At 42.4% G+C, this 17,656-nt stretch overlaps 1 protein-coding gene across 1 annotated transcript in view; it reads left to right on the forward strand.

The window, feature by feature from the left end:
- Positions 1–299: 299 nt before the first annotated feature.
- STARD9 (StAR related lipid transfer domain containing 9) overlaps positions 300–17,656 on the forward strand; it is a 149,024-nt gene continuing 131,667 nt past the window's right edge. The window contains 2 exon segments of the mRNA XM_078151366.1: positions 300–386; positions 16,413–16,482. Coding sequence (XP_078007492.1) covers positions 340–386; positions 16,413–16,482 — 117 coding nt within the window. The 5' untranslated portion in view covers positions 300–339.

Raw genomic sequence — 17,656 nt, forward strand, 5'->3', positions numbered from 1 at the left:
CCAGCTCACTGAATGGGTTAGGCCGTAAGAATTTATTAAGCGTTATGAGCCGACACCGAGTTAAGCTCTGGGGATACAAGCAAAAAGGAAGGGTCCCTTGCCCTCTAGGAGCTTACAGTCTAACGCAGAGAAGACGGCACAGGGAAGAGAGCTGAAAAAAGTGGGGAGTGGGAGAAGGGAATGCCCGGGATTGGCCGAGGCTCGGGAGGTCCCGCCTCAGCCTGGGGCTGGGCGGGGCTGTCTTGGGAGGCGCGTGGGGCGGGGCGGGCTGGGGCTGGGTCCAGGGGATGCAGCGGCAGGGTTGTTTGGACGTCGGGGTTCGGGGGCCGCAGCTGGCTGATGGCGAACGTGCGGGTGGCCGTTCGCGTGCGGCCACTTAGCAAGAGGTGAGGCTGGGGCCGGAATGCGCAGCGGGGACAGCTTCGGGACGGCGGGCCCGGGAGGTCCGAACCCCACAGTGGCGCGGGGCTGCCTGCGCTCTACCCGGGGGTGGGAGGCACGGGCACGGGCGGGGAGGCCCGCCCTGTCCTGGGGTAAGGAGGAGTGGTCTAAGTTCTAGGGCAGCCTAGCCGAGCAGGGTCTGAGGAGAGTCAAAGGAAACCCTGGGGCAGTGGGGCTCTGCCCTCCCAGGCCGGGAGTGGGGCGCAGATGCAGTGGGACTTCTGCGTGACTCGAGCGGCCAGCGCCTGCCCCGGGTCCCTGCTCCGCTCCAGCCCCCAACTCCCTGCCCTAGCGGGACCCTTTCTTTGTATCTCTGGCGCTTAGCACAATGCCTGGCCCCTAGTAGGCGCTTAATAAATGCCTGTTAACCCGTCCGCTATTAAGCAAAAGTTTCCAGAGTAGGGTGTGCCCTTTTCCTATCTTTGGTCCTGACGACCTCCTTAAGCTTACTAGAAGGTTGGGTCGAAGTTAACAGGTTGTTGGGGATGTGGAAAGGGAATCCGGGGGAGCTGGATCCCAGGGGACTTTAATGTCCCTTTTTTGTTTGAGCATGAGAAGGAAGGACAACTTATCCACAGCTTGGGAGAATTGGGTAGTAATGAGAGCTGGCTTTTATGTAGACAGCCCTTTCGTGTTTGTAAAACGCTTTTTAAGTATCTCGTTTTCAGTCATTTTTATTTTTAATAATTTTCTTAACATTTTCCTTTATTGGTGGTCTAGGTATGCATGAAAGTTCAGACAGGAGTGTTTGTTTTCCCTTGTGCACATGTGTAACTGTATTCAAACACTGAGCAGAGGCAGGTACTTGGAGGGATTGTGGAGGGAACTCTGAATCAGGGAGAGAAAGTGGTTTCATCCTGTTGGGAGCAAAATTATGAAATCTGGGAAGTAAGCCGGCCATAGGCAGTTCGCTCATCCTCCCCTAACAAGTGGTACTGTCTCCTTCCTATTTTCCCAGTTCCTTCTTTTTCAGTTTCTTTTCTCTTTTCCCTTTTGAAAATCTATTTTAAAGGAAAAGATCTGAAACTCATTCTTACTAAAGTGTAAGGAATGCCAGTTTAAAGTGTTATGCTTCCTGGGATTATGCTAGTTTTAATTAGGATTTGAAACAAAAGAATAACGTTCTCAAAGGGGAGTTTCTGGACAAGGAGGGGGGGGAGTCGCAGAGAGGAGAAGAGGGAAGAGAGAGAGAGAAGAAGAAGGAAGACAGAGAGCATGACTTGTGTCTATTCTGTATGAGGTTTAGTTTAGCTAAATTTGTAGATCATCTGAAACAGCTGACCACCAGGTAACAAATTTTTTTGGCCATAATAACTCATGAACACTTGCCTCCTGAGATTTGACAGCACCCTGGGCTTTATCTGTGGAGGAAATTCTTGTATGGATGAAATCTCAGAGCCTTGAAGTTAATACTAAATTTACATCACCTGAAGGGGTGGTGCATGGTGGAGGGAATCAATGATCTTTCCAATTCCCTGGACTCTTCCTTATTAACCTTGTTTTGAAGGAAAGACCTTCTATAAAGGTGATCAGTTTTCCAGCATCATTCAGAAAGCATCTAGAAAATTTTAATAGGAGCCTCTTAATAATTTTCAGGTGTTGATAGAATCTAGGAGCAGGGATCCAGGGACTGTCTCACCTCATAGTATCTATAGTTAGCCTTAGCTCAGGGTGCAAGGATGCAGAGACTCTGAAAACTATTGTGTTCCACGCAGGGGAAAGCCTCAGTGAAGGTCAGCTCTTCTGGGGCTACCAAACTCAACCCAACTGGAGTTCTAAGGACAGAACGAGAAAGGTCTCCAGAAAGTACATGAAGCAACTGATAAATCTAGGCCTGGGATCACTAGGTTAAATGACATTTCCTGGCCATTAGGAAAAAATCCGGAAGCTAACTGTGCCTTGGGGCTCTCTGGAGCATACAACTCTCATGGAGAGAAACCTGGTTGATGAAGAGCCGCAGACAGTTGTCCTTTGGGGGCCGGAGTGTCCTCATGGCTCACCTCACTGTAGGTCAGTCATCTCTCTTATGGCTGTTATGTTAACAACAAGACAGTAGATAGGCCCGTGATTCAGTTTAGTCTTTTTCCCCTCTTGGGACTCCTATGTCTTTACTTTCTGTGCCCCTCTTTACTACTTTTTCTTTCCTTTTTAATTCCTTTGATATAGAGTTGATGTTATTCAACTTGGAGAAACTTGGTTAGGCTCTGCTTAGATAAACCTAACCTGTAGAACTGTAATCAGCAGAGAATTTCATATATTCCTGTGGCCAGACAGGGGTCTCTCAACAAAGCTGAGGTTCCAGGTCTCCTGGGGACTGAATTTAAATCTCTCTCTATAATATTATTTTATTTAAATTTGATGTCATTTAAGACATTGGTGGGGTGGGGCGCACAGCTAGGTGTTGAAATGGATAGAGCGCTGGCCCTGGAATCAGGAGGACCTGAACTCAAATCTGGCCTCAAACACTTGACATTTAATAATTGTGTGACCCTGAGTGAGTCACTTAATTCTGATTGCCTTGCCAAAAAAAAAAAAGACATTAAGGGGCAGGTTTCTACTCTTCTCCCTACTCCCTACCACCAGTATTGGGCAAAAAAAATTTTTTTTAGGATTTTGGAGGCATAAAATGATTTAAAATCAAAAAAAAATTTCCCCCAATTACATGAAAAAAATGATTTTTAACATTTGGGTTTTTTAAAGTTTTGAGTTCTAAACTCTCTCCTTCCCACTCCATGAGATGATAAGGAATCTGATATAAGTTATGCATGTGCAATCCATATAAGTCATAAAATAATTAAAAAAAGTAGTATTTCAAACTTTTCCTTATGCATCTCCCTTGAATGTTGAAGAGTGGATCAGTCTTCTGTGGTTTAGAAAGTACAGTGTTGTACAAGGAAAGATCATAATTACAAGGTCATTTACTTTGTTCAATTTTTTCTCACTATTGTTGGTGAACACAGTTCTGGTCTAGCTTTGGTCTAAATCTATTTTCTGCCAGACTTTTCCCCAGCAAACACTAGTCTGCTCTGCACTTATGCTTCTGGATCTTGCTTATCTAATCTGTCCCAATGATCTACTTTTTAACTTCTTATCCATTCCCAGAGAAATTTTATTATAGCTTTGTCATACAGTTTGACATTTGGTCATGCCAAGTCCCTTTCCTTCCTACTCTTTTTTGGTTCTTCCCCTTGATATTCTTGAACTATTGTTCCCCATATGAATTTTGCTATTATTTTGTCTAATTCCATAAAATATTTCCTTGGTAATTTGATAAAACAAACACTAAATGTGTGCAATTAAGTGGTGCAGTGGATAAACACCAGGCCTGGAGTGAGGAAGACCTGAGTTCAAATCTGGCCTCAGACACTTACTAGCTCTATGACCATGGGCAAATCACTTAGTCCTCAGTTTCCTCATCTGTAAAATGAGCAGGAGAAGGAAACAGCAAACCACTTCAGTATCTTTGCGAAGAAAACCCCACATGGGGTCACAGAGAGTCAGACATGACGGAAACACCTGAACAGCAGTAACAACAGCAAATCTGTAGAGTAATTTTGGCCATGTCTGGCAATGAACACTGAATATCTTTATGAACTATGTCTTCTTTTCTATAAAACTGGCCTTAACTTTGGGAGGCAAGGCTGGTCCCTGGTATCTCTCAGGATGAGGTCTTTTTTGGATCTTAAGAATCCTGGAGGACGTGGCATTGGGCCATTTCCGGATCCTAAAAACTGGAGCTGTTTCCAAATTCTGTGTAAGTTATTCTATTTATTTATTTATTTATAGGCAATTGGGGTTAAGTGACTTGCCCAGGTTCACACAGCTAGTGTCAAGTGTTTAGTCTGAGGTCGGATTTGAACTCAGGTCCTCCTGACTTCAGGGCCAGTGCTGTATCCACTGTGCCACCTAGCTGCCCCCTGTGTAAGTTATTTTAAGGGCAGGCCTGGAAACGTGGTTAAGTCTGAGCTTTACTCTAAAGCTACCTTAAGTCCATTTCATGTGGCATTGGAGTGCCTCAGAGTGAACTGGGTCTAGCTCATACTTACTGGCTCTGCTCAGTTCTAGACCTATATGCTACTGGTGCTGGGCCAGAATGTTGAAGCAGCCAGAGAAAACAACTTTGTAAGGGTTGGAGGTCTTAATCCCTTTAAAATGGGAAGAATAATGCTTCTGCCATCTTTGCCTCATAGGATTGTTATGAGAAAAGTGCCTTGTAAACATTAAAATGTTAGTTCAGTGTGAGTGATGGTTTACATTCCAGTCCTGATTAGTGGGAATAATGAATCCCATGGAGTAGTGGCATTATTTGATTTTTCATTGCATATTTCCATTGGGATGGAACCAGTGACCGTGTTTTACCATATTATAACTTTAAATAGTGCACATTAATAAGGCTGCCGCTCCGCAGACTTCATACTTGTACTATCTGGGACCTGGCTTTATATGTATTTTTTTTATTATCATCATCCATCATCTGGTTACATTACCTCCTTATGAGGGTTTCATTCTTTGGGAAGGGTGACTTTTCCAAATGCTGTTCTCTTTCATCAACAATCAGTAGTGGAAAGTACAGCAGGTGCTTGCTCCTGCACAGAGCACACAGAATGAATGGAAGAGTCAGCAGTCACATAGCTGTCTCTTTAAGGTACTTTACACACATGATGTCATTTGAGCCTCATAATAGTCTTATAAGGTAGGTACAGTAGGATATTGTGTCCATTTTACAGGTGAGGAAACTGAGGCCCATAGGTGAAGGGACTTGCCTATGGTCACATGACTAAGAAGTGTTAGAGGTGGGATTTCAACCCATGTTTTCATGTCAGCCCAGCACTCTAACCACATTACCTCTTATTCTCATCCTGAATTCAAACTGGCCTCAGAGAATTACTCACTGTGTGACCCTGGGCAAGTCATTTAACTTTGATTTGTCTGAGTTTCCTCACCTGTAAAATGGGAACAATTACTTACCTTGCTTGGTTGTCCTGAAGATCAAATGATATAACATTTGTAAAAAGCACTTAGCACAGTTCGTGCCACATAGTAGGTGCTTTTGTTGTTTAGTTGTGTCCAACTCTTTCTGACCCCATTTGGGGTTTTCTTGGCAAAGATGCTGGAGGGGTTTGCCATTTTCTTCTTCAGCTCATTTTACAGATGAGGAAACTGAGGCAAACAGGGTGAAGTGACTTGCCCAGAGTCAGATAGCTAGTAAGTGTCTGAGGCCAGATTTGAACTCAGGTCTTCATGACTCCAGGCCTGGTGCTCTATCCACTTTGTCACCTAGCTGCACCCCTCCCCACAATGTCTTAAATGACATCAAACTTAAATAAAATAAAATTATATATAAAGATTTAAATTCAGTCATAAATAAACAAAAAGCTGCCGATAGTAGGTGCTACATGAGTGCTGATTCTCTCCCCTTCTCATCTCCCCTTACCTCAGAAGTCCATTTAGCATCTCAGTAATTTTCGTAATTGAACAGGATGATGAAACCCTGCAGCCACGAGCAATGCTAAGCTCCTGATGGGTATAATCATCAGTTGTTTAAATGTCACTTGGTGGTTTACAAAGTGCTTCACAGGGGGCAGCTGGGTGGCACAGTGGATATGGTACCGGCCTTGGAGTCAGGAGGCCCTGAGTTCAAATCTAGCCTCAGACACTTACTAGCTGTGTGACCCTGGGCAAGTCACTTAATGCCCATTACCTCCAAATGAAAACAAACAAAACAAAGGCTTCACACAAGGATATCTCATTTGATCCCATAACAACCCTGGGTGGTAATTAATACATCATAGTCATATATTCATGTGTACATACGTGTATGTGTAATACATGATCATCTTTTTTTTTCTCTGAGGACACCACTGAAGTACAGGAATATTAGTAAATGTTAAGGTCATACAACTGGTAAGGGGCTGAGATGGGATTTGACTTTTTTTTTTTGGTCAGGTTAAGTGGCTTGCCCAGGGTCACACAGGTATTAAATGTCAAGTGCCTGAGGCTGGATTTGAACTCAGATCCTCCTGACTCCAAGGCCAGAGTTCTATCCACTGCTCCCGATGAGATAGGATTTGAGCCTAGCTCTTCTGGTCACAGACCTAGCGATTGCTGCTATGCCACCTCTGCCTGAGCCTGTCAGAGTGTCAGTGGTGATACGCTCAGAGATGTTGCAGGTGGTACCTCTAGACTTCATTTTCCCCTTTTGTAAAATGAGAGAGTTGAACTGAGACCAGTGGTGTCAGACTTAAATAGAATCTGATCTCTGTGGGGCTGCATATTGACTTAGAAAACCACAAATTAACATTATCTATGTTGTTGTTGTTGTGTGTATATATGTGTATTTAATATTTTTAGTCACTTTTGGTTGTGTCTGACTCTTTGTGACCCTATTTGGGATTTTCTTGGCAGAGATACTGGAGCAGTTTGCCATTTCCTTCTCCAGCTCATTTTACAGATGAGGAAACTGAGGGAAACAGGGTGACTTGCCCAAGGTCACATATTTAGTGTCTGAGGCCAGATTTGAACTCAGGAAAATGAATCTTCCTGACTCCCAACATTCTATCCACTGTGCCACCTAGTTACCCCATTATATAATATACATAAAATATTATGTATTTATATATAAAAGGCATATATAAAAATGATATTTGTATTTATTTTGTTAAACATTTTCTAATTCCTTTTAAATATGGTTCCAGCCTTACTCAGAGTTGTGTAGGCCTGCCTTCGAGTTTGCCACTTTTGAACAAGATTACTGATGAGATCCCTTTCATCCCTGAGTCTGCTATCCTTTTGTACTGAGACTAGCCAGGCCAGGTTTTTCTAAACTTTTAAAATTATGTAGCCTTCCCCCTCCATGTTTTCTGGGATGTCCTAGACCAGACGTGGGGAACCTGCAGCCTGGAGGCCACATGTGGCCCTCTAGGTCTTCAGGTGCAGCCCTTTGAATCCAAACCTCACAGAACAAATCCTCTTAAGGGAAGCTTGGATTCAGTCCTAGATCATGGTAGTTATGTTTTGTGTAAGTCGGGGTGAGAGCCCTTTTCTGTTTGTTCGGGTTTCTTATGCTTTGCTCCCCTGCATACAGTCTAGTTATACTGACCATGCTGTTCTTCTCATAGGATTCCATATCTTCCACATTCATGCTTTTTGTACTGGCTGTGCCCCACTCCAGGAGAAATGCTCTCTCCTCACCTCAGCCTCCTAGTTTCCCTGCCTTCTTCAAGGCTCAGCTCTGATCCCACCTTTCAGAAGCCATTTTCCTGGTCCCTTTAGCTGCTAGTGCCACCTTCTCTGAGATAATTTTCCATATACTCTGTATGTATCTTGCACTTACATCATTATTTGCATGTTGCATTCGAATGTAAGGTCCTTGAGGGCAGGAATGATGGTGGGGTTTTTTTTTTGTTGTTCATTGTTTTTCCCCTTTCAGTTGTAGTCCTAGTGATTAGCACAGTTCCTAGTACGTAGTAAGCTCTTGATGACATGATTTGGTGGCGGTAGAGAGTGAGTTTTTTTTGCTTGAGGGTTGGGTAGGACTTTGAAAAATAGACTAAAGTAATGAAGGTAAGGAAAAAGAGGGGGAGAACTAGTAAAAGAAGAGGAAGAAAAGGATAAGAAAAAAAGTAGAGAGAAAGGAAAAGAAAAAACTGGTAGAAGAGCTGAGTGACAATGGTTTTTTGTTCTTTGTGCTTGAAGAGGACCAAAATCACATCATAATGTTAGGGTCAATGTTTCCAACTGTGGCTGATCATGCCAATTAGAATAAGTAAGGCTTTGCCACTGGTCAAGCACAAATACTTTGAACATTTGAGATGGAGGTGTCTCTAAATTTGTACATCTTGTGTTTCTTTTCAGTTACTTTTATTCTGTTGTGCAGAGGGGCAGTGGAGGAAAGAGAAAAGGATAGTTTAACCTTTGCATTACTTCAGTTTGTAGTTTTGGAGAGCTGGCTTTTACATGACTGGATGGGGGTATGGGGGATGGCTCAGGGCTGGAACTCATTCACAAGTGGTATTGCTACCTGCAATGTGATCACCTCCTAGAGGTCCATTTTGTTGTAAGCTATTTCCTTAGTGTGGCCCCAGCTAAGATTATCTACATTGGCCTAGATTATTTCCTTGAACTAGTGATTTTCTAATTCCTGGAAACCAGAATTTAGGTACCTACCCATGAATAGTTAGAATCAGGAAATATGCCTGAATAGCCTATAGCCAAAGTAAGAAATAGATCACTTTAGCTTAACAAACATGTTTGAAGTCCCTGCTATGTGCAGTACACTGTTTTAAGAACTGAAGGCCAAAAAAAGTATGCATGAGACAGTCTATGTGAGTTCCTCATTTAGCTCATTGTCTAATAGGAAGATATGATTTACAACAATAATTATAAATGTAACAAAATAATATAATTGTATAAAAGAGGTGTAAACAAATACAATGTGTGAAAAAAACCCCAAATACTATGTGTGGTCTGAAGGGGCTAAGGATAATTATTTCAGGGGGATAAATGAAGTCTATGGAGGAGGTAGTGTTTGAGTTGGGCTTTCCAGGATGGATAGAAGTTTAAACAGTAGGAGATGGGAGGGAAAGGTGACCACAATGTCATTGAGCTAGAGCTGGAAAGGACCTCTAGGTCATCTAGTCCAATTTATTTTACAGGTGAGGTAGTTGAGGTCCTTTGTGAATCTTTGTTTTAAGTATGTTTCTTTTGTGCAGTATATCATTAGATTCTGCTTTCTGATCCATTCTGTTTTGGGTGAGTTTAATCCATTCACATTCTTGGTTGTTATTAATTATGTATTAATTATGCATTTCCCTCTACCATATCCTTATATTTTTCCTCCCTTTCTTCCTTTCTCCCTCTTTTGTTTATTTCTTTTTTAGCATTGGAATTTATCTTTTTTGTTATCATTTTAAATTAACAGTAACAACAATAACTTAGATGAAACAACTGGAATTTTTAGGTTTTGTATCATTGGCTATTAAGCCCAACTCCAAAATGGTAATGACTTTTAAAAGCTGGCTACTTAAATTTTTTAAATTAAATTTTTCTTCAACCAACAAAAATCTCCATTTTCCCTTCTTTCACCTCCTCCAGTTGAGAAAGACCTCCTTCCATTTTTGCGGAGGAGGAAAGAACTTAGCACTAATAATCAATAATTGAAGTGATGTACTCCTACTCTTATGCTTCCCTTTTTACCTAGGCCAGACTCTGACTTTTAGTTCTCATACCTTTGTTCTTATTTTTCAATCTCACCCTGACTGAACTGTTTCCCTGTTGAGTATAATGTATTTTCGGTGGTATGCTGGTAAATATTTAACAGCTGGCTCTCTGGGGGAAAAAATATGAGTGAGACACTTTCAAGGTAAATCTGCATCACTTTCTTAAGGCTAGGCAAACAAACAAACAGACCAAAAAAACCCCAATAAATCGAGCCTGGATTTGTAGTGTTTTCCAAGGTATAAATGCTCACAATGAAAATTTAATAATTGGCTCTGCTGAGCTGGTTTGAGCTAGCTCCAGCATACTCCCTGCATATTTCTACGCTAAATTCTTTGTGTATACACATGCACATGCATGCTCATATATGTATGCATTTGTACTTTTTCTTTGTCAAGTTGAGATAAAGATGAGGTTCATGTTCATCCCTCTTCTCTTCCCTACTCCTCATGTATCTGAGTTAAGAGAAATATTAAGATCCTTCCCCTCATTTCTTTCCTCGTACATTCCTTTCCCGCCCCCCCTCTTAAAACCAACAAAATAGAACAAAATACCACCTGTGAACCATTTTTGTCTTAACTCCCTCTGTGACTCTTGAAGACACTGGAATTCTGAAAGGACGCTTGTATCTTCTCTTTATCTTTCAGCCTCTTCTAATTATTCAAAAGTATTTACCCTTCTAGGTTTTTCTTCACTCCTGTATTCAAAGTTTCTACTCAGCTATGGTCTTTTCATCAGGAATACTTGAATACTCTGTTCTATTGAAGATTCATTCTCACCTCCCCCAGAGAATTATATTCAGTTTTGTAAAATAATATATTCTTGGGCGTAAGCCTTTAAAATCTTTTGCCCCTTGGGATGTCATATTCTAAGATTTTTCTCTTCTTTGTAATAGCTGCAGCATAGTCTTCTGTGATCTGACTGATTCTTTAATACTTTGAACTCTTTCTTTCTTGCTGCTAGTGATATTTTTTCTTTGACTTGAAAATTCCAGATGCTGGCTATAATTTTTGGGTGTTCAGTTGGGGTTTATTTCAGTAGGTGGATTGTATTTTCACTTGGCTTCTGGGTCTGATAGACCTGGGCAGTTTTCTTTGATCATTTTTTTGGAAATATGGTACCCAGGCTTTTTTGCTTTTTGTTTTATCAATGGTTTTTAGGGAGTCTGATTCTTAAATTATGTCTCCCTAACTTGTTTTCTAGCCGGTTGCTTTAGATTGTAAATAACCTTACATTTTCTTTTATTTTTTCAACCTTTCTATTTGAGTTTAATATTTCCTATTGTCTGATAGAGTAAATGAGTTTTGTTTGCTACGTCCTATTTTTGAGAAAGTTCTCTATTTAGTTAAGGTCTTCCATTTTCTTTTCTAAGCTCTTTATTATCCTTTCAATTTTTCCTTCTGAATTCTCATTTTATTATTTCATTGTTCATTTCTTGCTTCATTTCTTCCAGACACTCTTGTAATCCATGTGGACAAGTCATTATTATTCCCTCTGATGTTCTGCTTGTGCTTGTGGAATTTGCTGTCTTTGTCTGGGTTGATCTCCTGGGGCGTTCCTTAACCTGTACTATTTCTTAAAATCATATTTTTATTTCATTAAATATTTCCCAATTACTTGTAAACTTTTTTTAACATTCATTTTAAAAAATTTGAGTTCCAAAATCTCTCCCTCCCACCTTCTTCCTCCTTGAGAAGGCAAGCAGTTTGATATTTATTATACTTGTGAAGCCATGAGAAACATTTTCACGTTAGCCATGTTGCAAAAGAAAACAGACCAAAAAAAAAAACCCAACAAGAAAAAGTAGGTAAAAAAGCATGCTTCAGTCTGTATTCAGGTTTCATCTGTTCTCTCTGGAGGCAGATAGCATTTTTCATCAACCCTATATATATATTTTTTTAAATTGTGAGCAACGTTTTCTTTTGTGGGTTCACATTTCTATCCTGGGTTATTTTATTGGGAATTTGTGCCAGGGCCATGCTCTGCCCGTCTCGCACTCTTGGGTAGTTGGGTAGGCTTTGTTTGGTCCTCTCCTTTCTATGGTCTGGATGCTGCTGCCCCTGCTTCTCTAGCTGAAAGTACCTGGGACAAGGCCCATCCTTTGCCTCGATTCCTGGCTTCTGTCTCAGTGTTGTAGTAGTCCACTGGAGGTGCTGGCCTTGGCTAGTCTCTGTCTCCTTCTCTATGTATGATCTCTATTCATGAGTTGGTTTTACCTCTTCTGTGTGGCCCTACCAGGCCCCAGTCAGACGTTGGTGATTGTGCTAGTTTCAGGCCTCCTAGGCTCTGACTTGGCTCTATTTCCTGCTCTGGCTCCTAGGGTTCTGATATGCATAGTTGTCCTCAAATATGTTGAGTCATGGCCTCTGGTTCTGTTCCTTGCTCCTTTTTGGATGGATCAGAGTCAAGATCTCACTGGTTTCACTGTGGAGCTTGCTTTGGCTTCTGACTCTGACTCTCTGCCCCTCAGCATCTTCATTCAGAATACTTTCAGGGTTTCTGCTGGTTTCTGTGACCCTTTTTCCAATGCCTGAGGCTGTGCTGGCCTGGGCTGTGTATGAAGAATTACTTAGGTTTCTCTTCAATTTTCTGGATCAGTACTCTGTCTCATGCCCTTTTTAGATATTTGCTGGGGTATGTGTGTGAGATATGGGTGACTTTTCACGTCACCATCTTAAACAGAAGGTCCATTATTTACTGTTGCTATTATTATAATAGATCATATATATTATAACATATATTATATCATTACATATCATATTGTATTATATTACATTGTATTACATTACATTGTGTTACATTACATTACATTACATCGCATTGCTTCGCATCGTATCCTATTGTATTATAATAGATCTGGAGACTAGGAGGGAAAATATTGTCTGAATGAGGGAGCTAAATAAACAGGGTCCGCAAGGAACAGGGTGAGGAGAACCAGAGGGAGGAGCCCTGAAGCTTTGACTGACATTTGCTAAATGCAAAGAATCAATCTGCAGCCACTTCCTGGAGGGTGCTAGATGTCCACCACCCCTTAACGTGCTAATCTGAAGGCTGAGCCACTGTGACTTGGACAGGCTTCTAATGTGATGGCAAACTGGAAGGATAGGGTAGGAGGCTAGCGAATAGGAAAAATTTGGCACTTGATCAGATCTGAAAGGTAAGGGGAGAGGAAAGAAACAAAGATAATGAAGGTTTTGATTGTGAGAAACTGGGGGAATGGTGGTGCTTCTGAAAGATATGGTGAAGTCAGAAGGAGATTTTGAGGGAATGACAGTTAGTTCAGTTTTGGACATGTCGACCTTGAAAGTCAGGTTATTTCTTTTAGTAGACGTGTGATCTAGTTATTTGGAGATGTAGGTCTGGGACTCAGGAGACAGGCCCCTGGCTGGTGATACAGATTTGAGAGAATCATCTGGCCAGATGTGACTTAGGAGTGAATGAGATTACCGAGGGAGCAAACATAGAGAGACAAGAGAAGAATGCCAAGGACGAGAAGTAAATAAAGGAGATAGAGGAGGGTTAGAGGGAAAAAAACATGCAGGATCATATGTCAAGGGAGGGGAGAGAGAGAGAAGGAGAGAGAAGAGAGACAGAGAGAGACACACAGAGACACACAGAGAGAAACAGAGAGACAGAGAGGAGAAGGAAGAGCTGATTTGTAGTGTCATACTGTAGAGAGGTCAAGGGAGGATAAAAACTTAAAAAAAAATAAGGTAAGGGGCAGCTAGGTGGCACAGTGGATAGAGCACCGGGCCAGGGGACAGTAGGACCTGACATCAAATCCAACCTCAGACCAGACACTTTGACACTTACTAGCTTGTGACCCTGGGCAAGTCACTTAACTCCAATTGCCTTAACAAAAAAAAAAGTCATTGGATTTGTAAAGAGATGAGTGGCCTCTAGATCTAAAGAGAACAGTGAGTTGGAATCCAGATTGCAGGTGGTTTGAAAGAAGTAGAGGCATCATGTGGAAACAGCTTTCCCCACCTCCATCCCTCTCAATCCCTTCCACAAGTACCTGCTTATTAGAACTGAACCCCAGCTTGTATTCCAAGGGTAGTCAGTGGGTTAACATGGTGTTACCTGGGTATGGACAGCAGGGTGGCCAGTATATTGCCCTCTTGTAGCATTCCAATTTTACACAGATTTAGATTAACATCTATTTTGCTGTGCAGTTTTAGAGAGGCTGGAATATGTCTGGTGGTATGATTCCCAGTGAGAGTAGGTCTCAGGTTTATTTAGTCAGTGAATTTTTTTTTTAAGCTGAGAAGCTGCTGTTGGACATCAGCTGCTGGTGTGAATGCTGAAGGAGTCTTAGGTTCTGATCAGGATGATGATGACCCTGTGGTCATGTGGCCATGAGGAAACCCTTAGTGTGAGATAAATAGGGAAGGCCATCAGGAAACTCTAGGGGACTTGCAAATGTCATTACTGAAAAGTAGGAAGAATTATACTCCAGGTCTTTATTCCAGCCTTACATAGGTTAAAATCTCCTATCTACAAAAGATTTCCTTTTATTCTCCCTAGCCTCCCTAGGGTCAGACAGTAGGAGCTTGAAGGTAGACTCAACCAGATCCAAAGTTCTGTTTTGACTTGCAGTAAAACTTATAACTCTTCACAGCCTAATTTCTCTAAAGTCCAGTGTAGCAGTCTTCAGTTAAGGTCTGGGATTATTTGCATGGAAGGAAGGAAGGAAGAAAGAAAGAAAATATTTATTAAGTGCCTGCTACACGCCAGGCACTGTGCTAAGTGCTTTACAAATATTATCTCATTTGATCTTCACAACCACCTTGGGAGGTAGTAGGTACCCTTATTTCCCCCATTTTACAGATGAGGAAACTGAGGCAGACAGGTCATGTGACTTGCCCAGAATCACATAGCCAGTAGGTGTCTGAGGCTGGCTTTGAACTTAGGTCTTCCTAACTCCAGGCCCAGAGTCCTACCTACTGCACCACCCGTTGCATGGCACTTTCACTGGGGATATTAGGCTCTCTGACACACAAACCTGTCTTTTTTTTTTAAACACAGATATTTTCCCAGTAATACTTTGTGTCAGATTATTTATCCATGAGGATGTCTGAAGGCTCAAAGCTGTAGGTGACCCCAAAGGGCATTGAAATGACACACAGTGTGTGGAAGCAGGCTATAACACATCTCCAAGCATGACTTATACATCAAAAGTGTATTGTAAGGATATTATCTAGGAAGTCTATTTTTAGAAAGGGAAATAGGTTGCTTATATGCAAGAGGGTAATAATACCTGGACATCCTGCGTGTTTCACTGGTATCCACGAAATGTAAAAAGGGCCCAAGAGAAAGGCCTTCAGTACATTGGGTAGATTGTCTGCAAGGGATCTGTGGGAAGACACGGATAAGAATTGCAGAGGAAGAGATGGAATGGGTCAGCTGCAATCTTTACCAAGGGAGAGTATACCCTAGTTGCTTTAGTAAGATCATGCAAGTAAGGAGTAGGATGTAAAATCTTCGATTTTCTCCACTTTCACTCTAGTTCCAAGTGTACATGTGGCAAAAAGAAGAATCCAGTCCTTGGATTCTACTGTTGTTGTTTAGTCATTTCAGTTGTGTCTGATTCTTCATGACCCCATTTGAGGTTTTCTTGGCAGAGATACTGGAGTGGTTTGCTGTTTCCTTCTCCAGCTCATTTTGCAGATGAGGAAACTGAGGCAAACGGGGTTAAGTGACTTGCCCAGGGTCACATAGCTAGTAAGTGTCTGAGGCCAGATTTGAACTCAGGAAGATGAGTCTTCCTAACTTCAGGTCCTGTACTCTATCCATATAGATTCTACCAAACCAAGCTTCACTTGGGCAAATAGGTGGTGTAGTGGATAGAGCACTGTGCCTGCAATCAAGAAGACTTGAGTTCAAGTTTGGCATCAGATACCCCCGGTGTGACCCTGGGCAAGTCACTTCACCCTGTTTGCCTCAGTTTCCTCATTTGTAAAATGAGCTGGAGAAGAAAATGATGAATCACTCCAGTACCTTTGCCAAGAAAACCCAAATGGGGTCACCAAGAGTCAGACATGACTAAAACGATTCCATGTTTGTGGCCAGTGATATGCTTGGGTCACCTCGAGGCAGACTTTGGGAGCGAGTCTGAGTATTATCCTTTCGTGAATGCATCAGCCAAGATCTTAAAAAAAGCAGGACAGAGTCTGAGTATCTTGGTTTTATCTCTAGCTTGAGTAGGCACAAGGAGAAGGAGTTGGAAAGTACATCCTCAGCTGTCCTGGTGGAGAGGTAACCTTTTTGGTGCCAGCAGTGACTATGGCCTTAGATCGCTGTGAATTACTGTGATAGCCTATTAGCTAGCCAATGGGGAGGCAACATGATATAATGGAGTCCGAGGATCCGGGTTCAGATTCTGTTTACTAGCAGTGGGACTCTGGGCAAGTCACGTAACTTCCTTGGGCCTCAGTTTCCTCACCTGTAAAATGAGAGGGCGGGGCCAAATGGCCCCAAAGGCCTCCTCTGGCATTTAATCTATGATCGTCCTGTGTCTCCTCACCATTCCTTTTGACTTCGTCTTGATGCAACAGTCTTGCGGCTGGTAGGAGTCTAGTGGCAGCCCATTCTTGTGGGTAGTCTGGGTGGGCCATAGCTTCTCAGATAATCACTTGTGTCTAGCTAACCTTGGAGACTTGGAGAGGAGCACCCAGGGTCTTGTCTAGCTTCCCTGCCCTTGAGAAAAATCACTAGCACTTTGGCCTCATGTAATTTTGTTATCTTCTTTCCAGAGAGATTGCAAATGGGGGAAAAATCATTATAGAAATTGATGACAAAGTGGCCAAAATAAAGAATTTAAAGGTAAGCTTAGGATTTTTTTTCTAATTCTTTTTTTCTAATCATGGTAAAGTTTGTGTTGTGTTGGTAAAAACATGGTAAAATTAGTGTTGTTTCAGGAACTTTTGAGCTGAGGAGTGTGTATTCTGGGGATGTCTGGGAGGGCTGGAGTTGGTCCAGTAGCTTGGTGTATTGGGGAAGAGGGGGAAGACCTTGAGCCAACAATACAGCAAATATAAAAATGAAGCAGGAAGGACAGGCTGGGGATATGCTCTCACTGGCACGAGCTCCTCAAAATAGGTGGCTGTTTTGAAAATGTGGACTGCAGCTCCCTGGAAGATAAACATGAAGGATATCCCGCCTCCCCCCCGCCTCCTGCTTTGCTCCCAAGGAACCAGTTCCTGTGTTAATCATTTGACCAGGATCAAGATTTCAGCTCAGTAATTGATCTCGATCCACATGTCACAATCTTACAATCCATTTCTGTGGATGGTCTCAGGGAAGGGATGGGATATCTGAATTGTTATCCCCTTATTTGAGAGCACTAGTGTGGGGGCCTTCAGGACCCAGAAGAGAGTTATTAGCTTGAGTCTTGGCACATCTTCCCCCCCCCCCCCGGCTCTGGTTCAGTTTTGAGTTAGTGGGGACAAGCATAAGGATACATCCTTCCCTTCCCCAGCTTTTTTCACTCAGATTCTTCAGGAGTGGGTGGAAGGAGGAGGGTAAGAGAGGGTGGTATGGGGAGGGGAGGGTAAGAGTCACAGAAAGCACAGATGGGCAATATTTGAGATTGGTCTTGTGAATGGATATCCTGGGTGTCTGTCGCTCAAGTGGTACTCTCTTCCTGGTGGCCAAGGGAGCTGATTGCCATCAGTACCTGCTTATGAGCCCCACAGATGCATTAGCTCCCTAGTTAAGCCTGTGATGGAATCCATTTCCTGTTGGAATGGTGTTTCTCTGCTAAGAGATAAATGGCCTGTGAGCCTGCCAAACTCTTGAGGGGAGCTCCCTGGGACAGAGTCACCCTTTATTCCCTGCTGTGTCTTTGTTTATGGCTCGAGTTGCCTAATTACTTCAGCTGTCTTGTTCAGAGAGCCCATATTTTTGGTTCCTAAGGACAAATCTTGGCCAAGATCAGAACCTTACCCCTTTAACCACCTCCCTGGCTGGATGCTTGCCTGAGGCCAGACAGATTTTA

Source organism: Phascolarctos cinereus, unplaced genomic scaffold, assembly GCF_003287225.1.
Source record: "Phascolarctos cinereus isolate Bilbo 61053 unplaced genomic scaffold, phaCin_HiC Scaffold_3;HRSCAF=262, whole genome shotgun sequence".
In the NCBI taxonomy this organism is placed as follows: Eukaryota; Metazoa; Chordata; class Mammalia; order Diprotodontia; family Phascolarctidae; genus Phascolarctos; species Phascolarctos cinereus.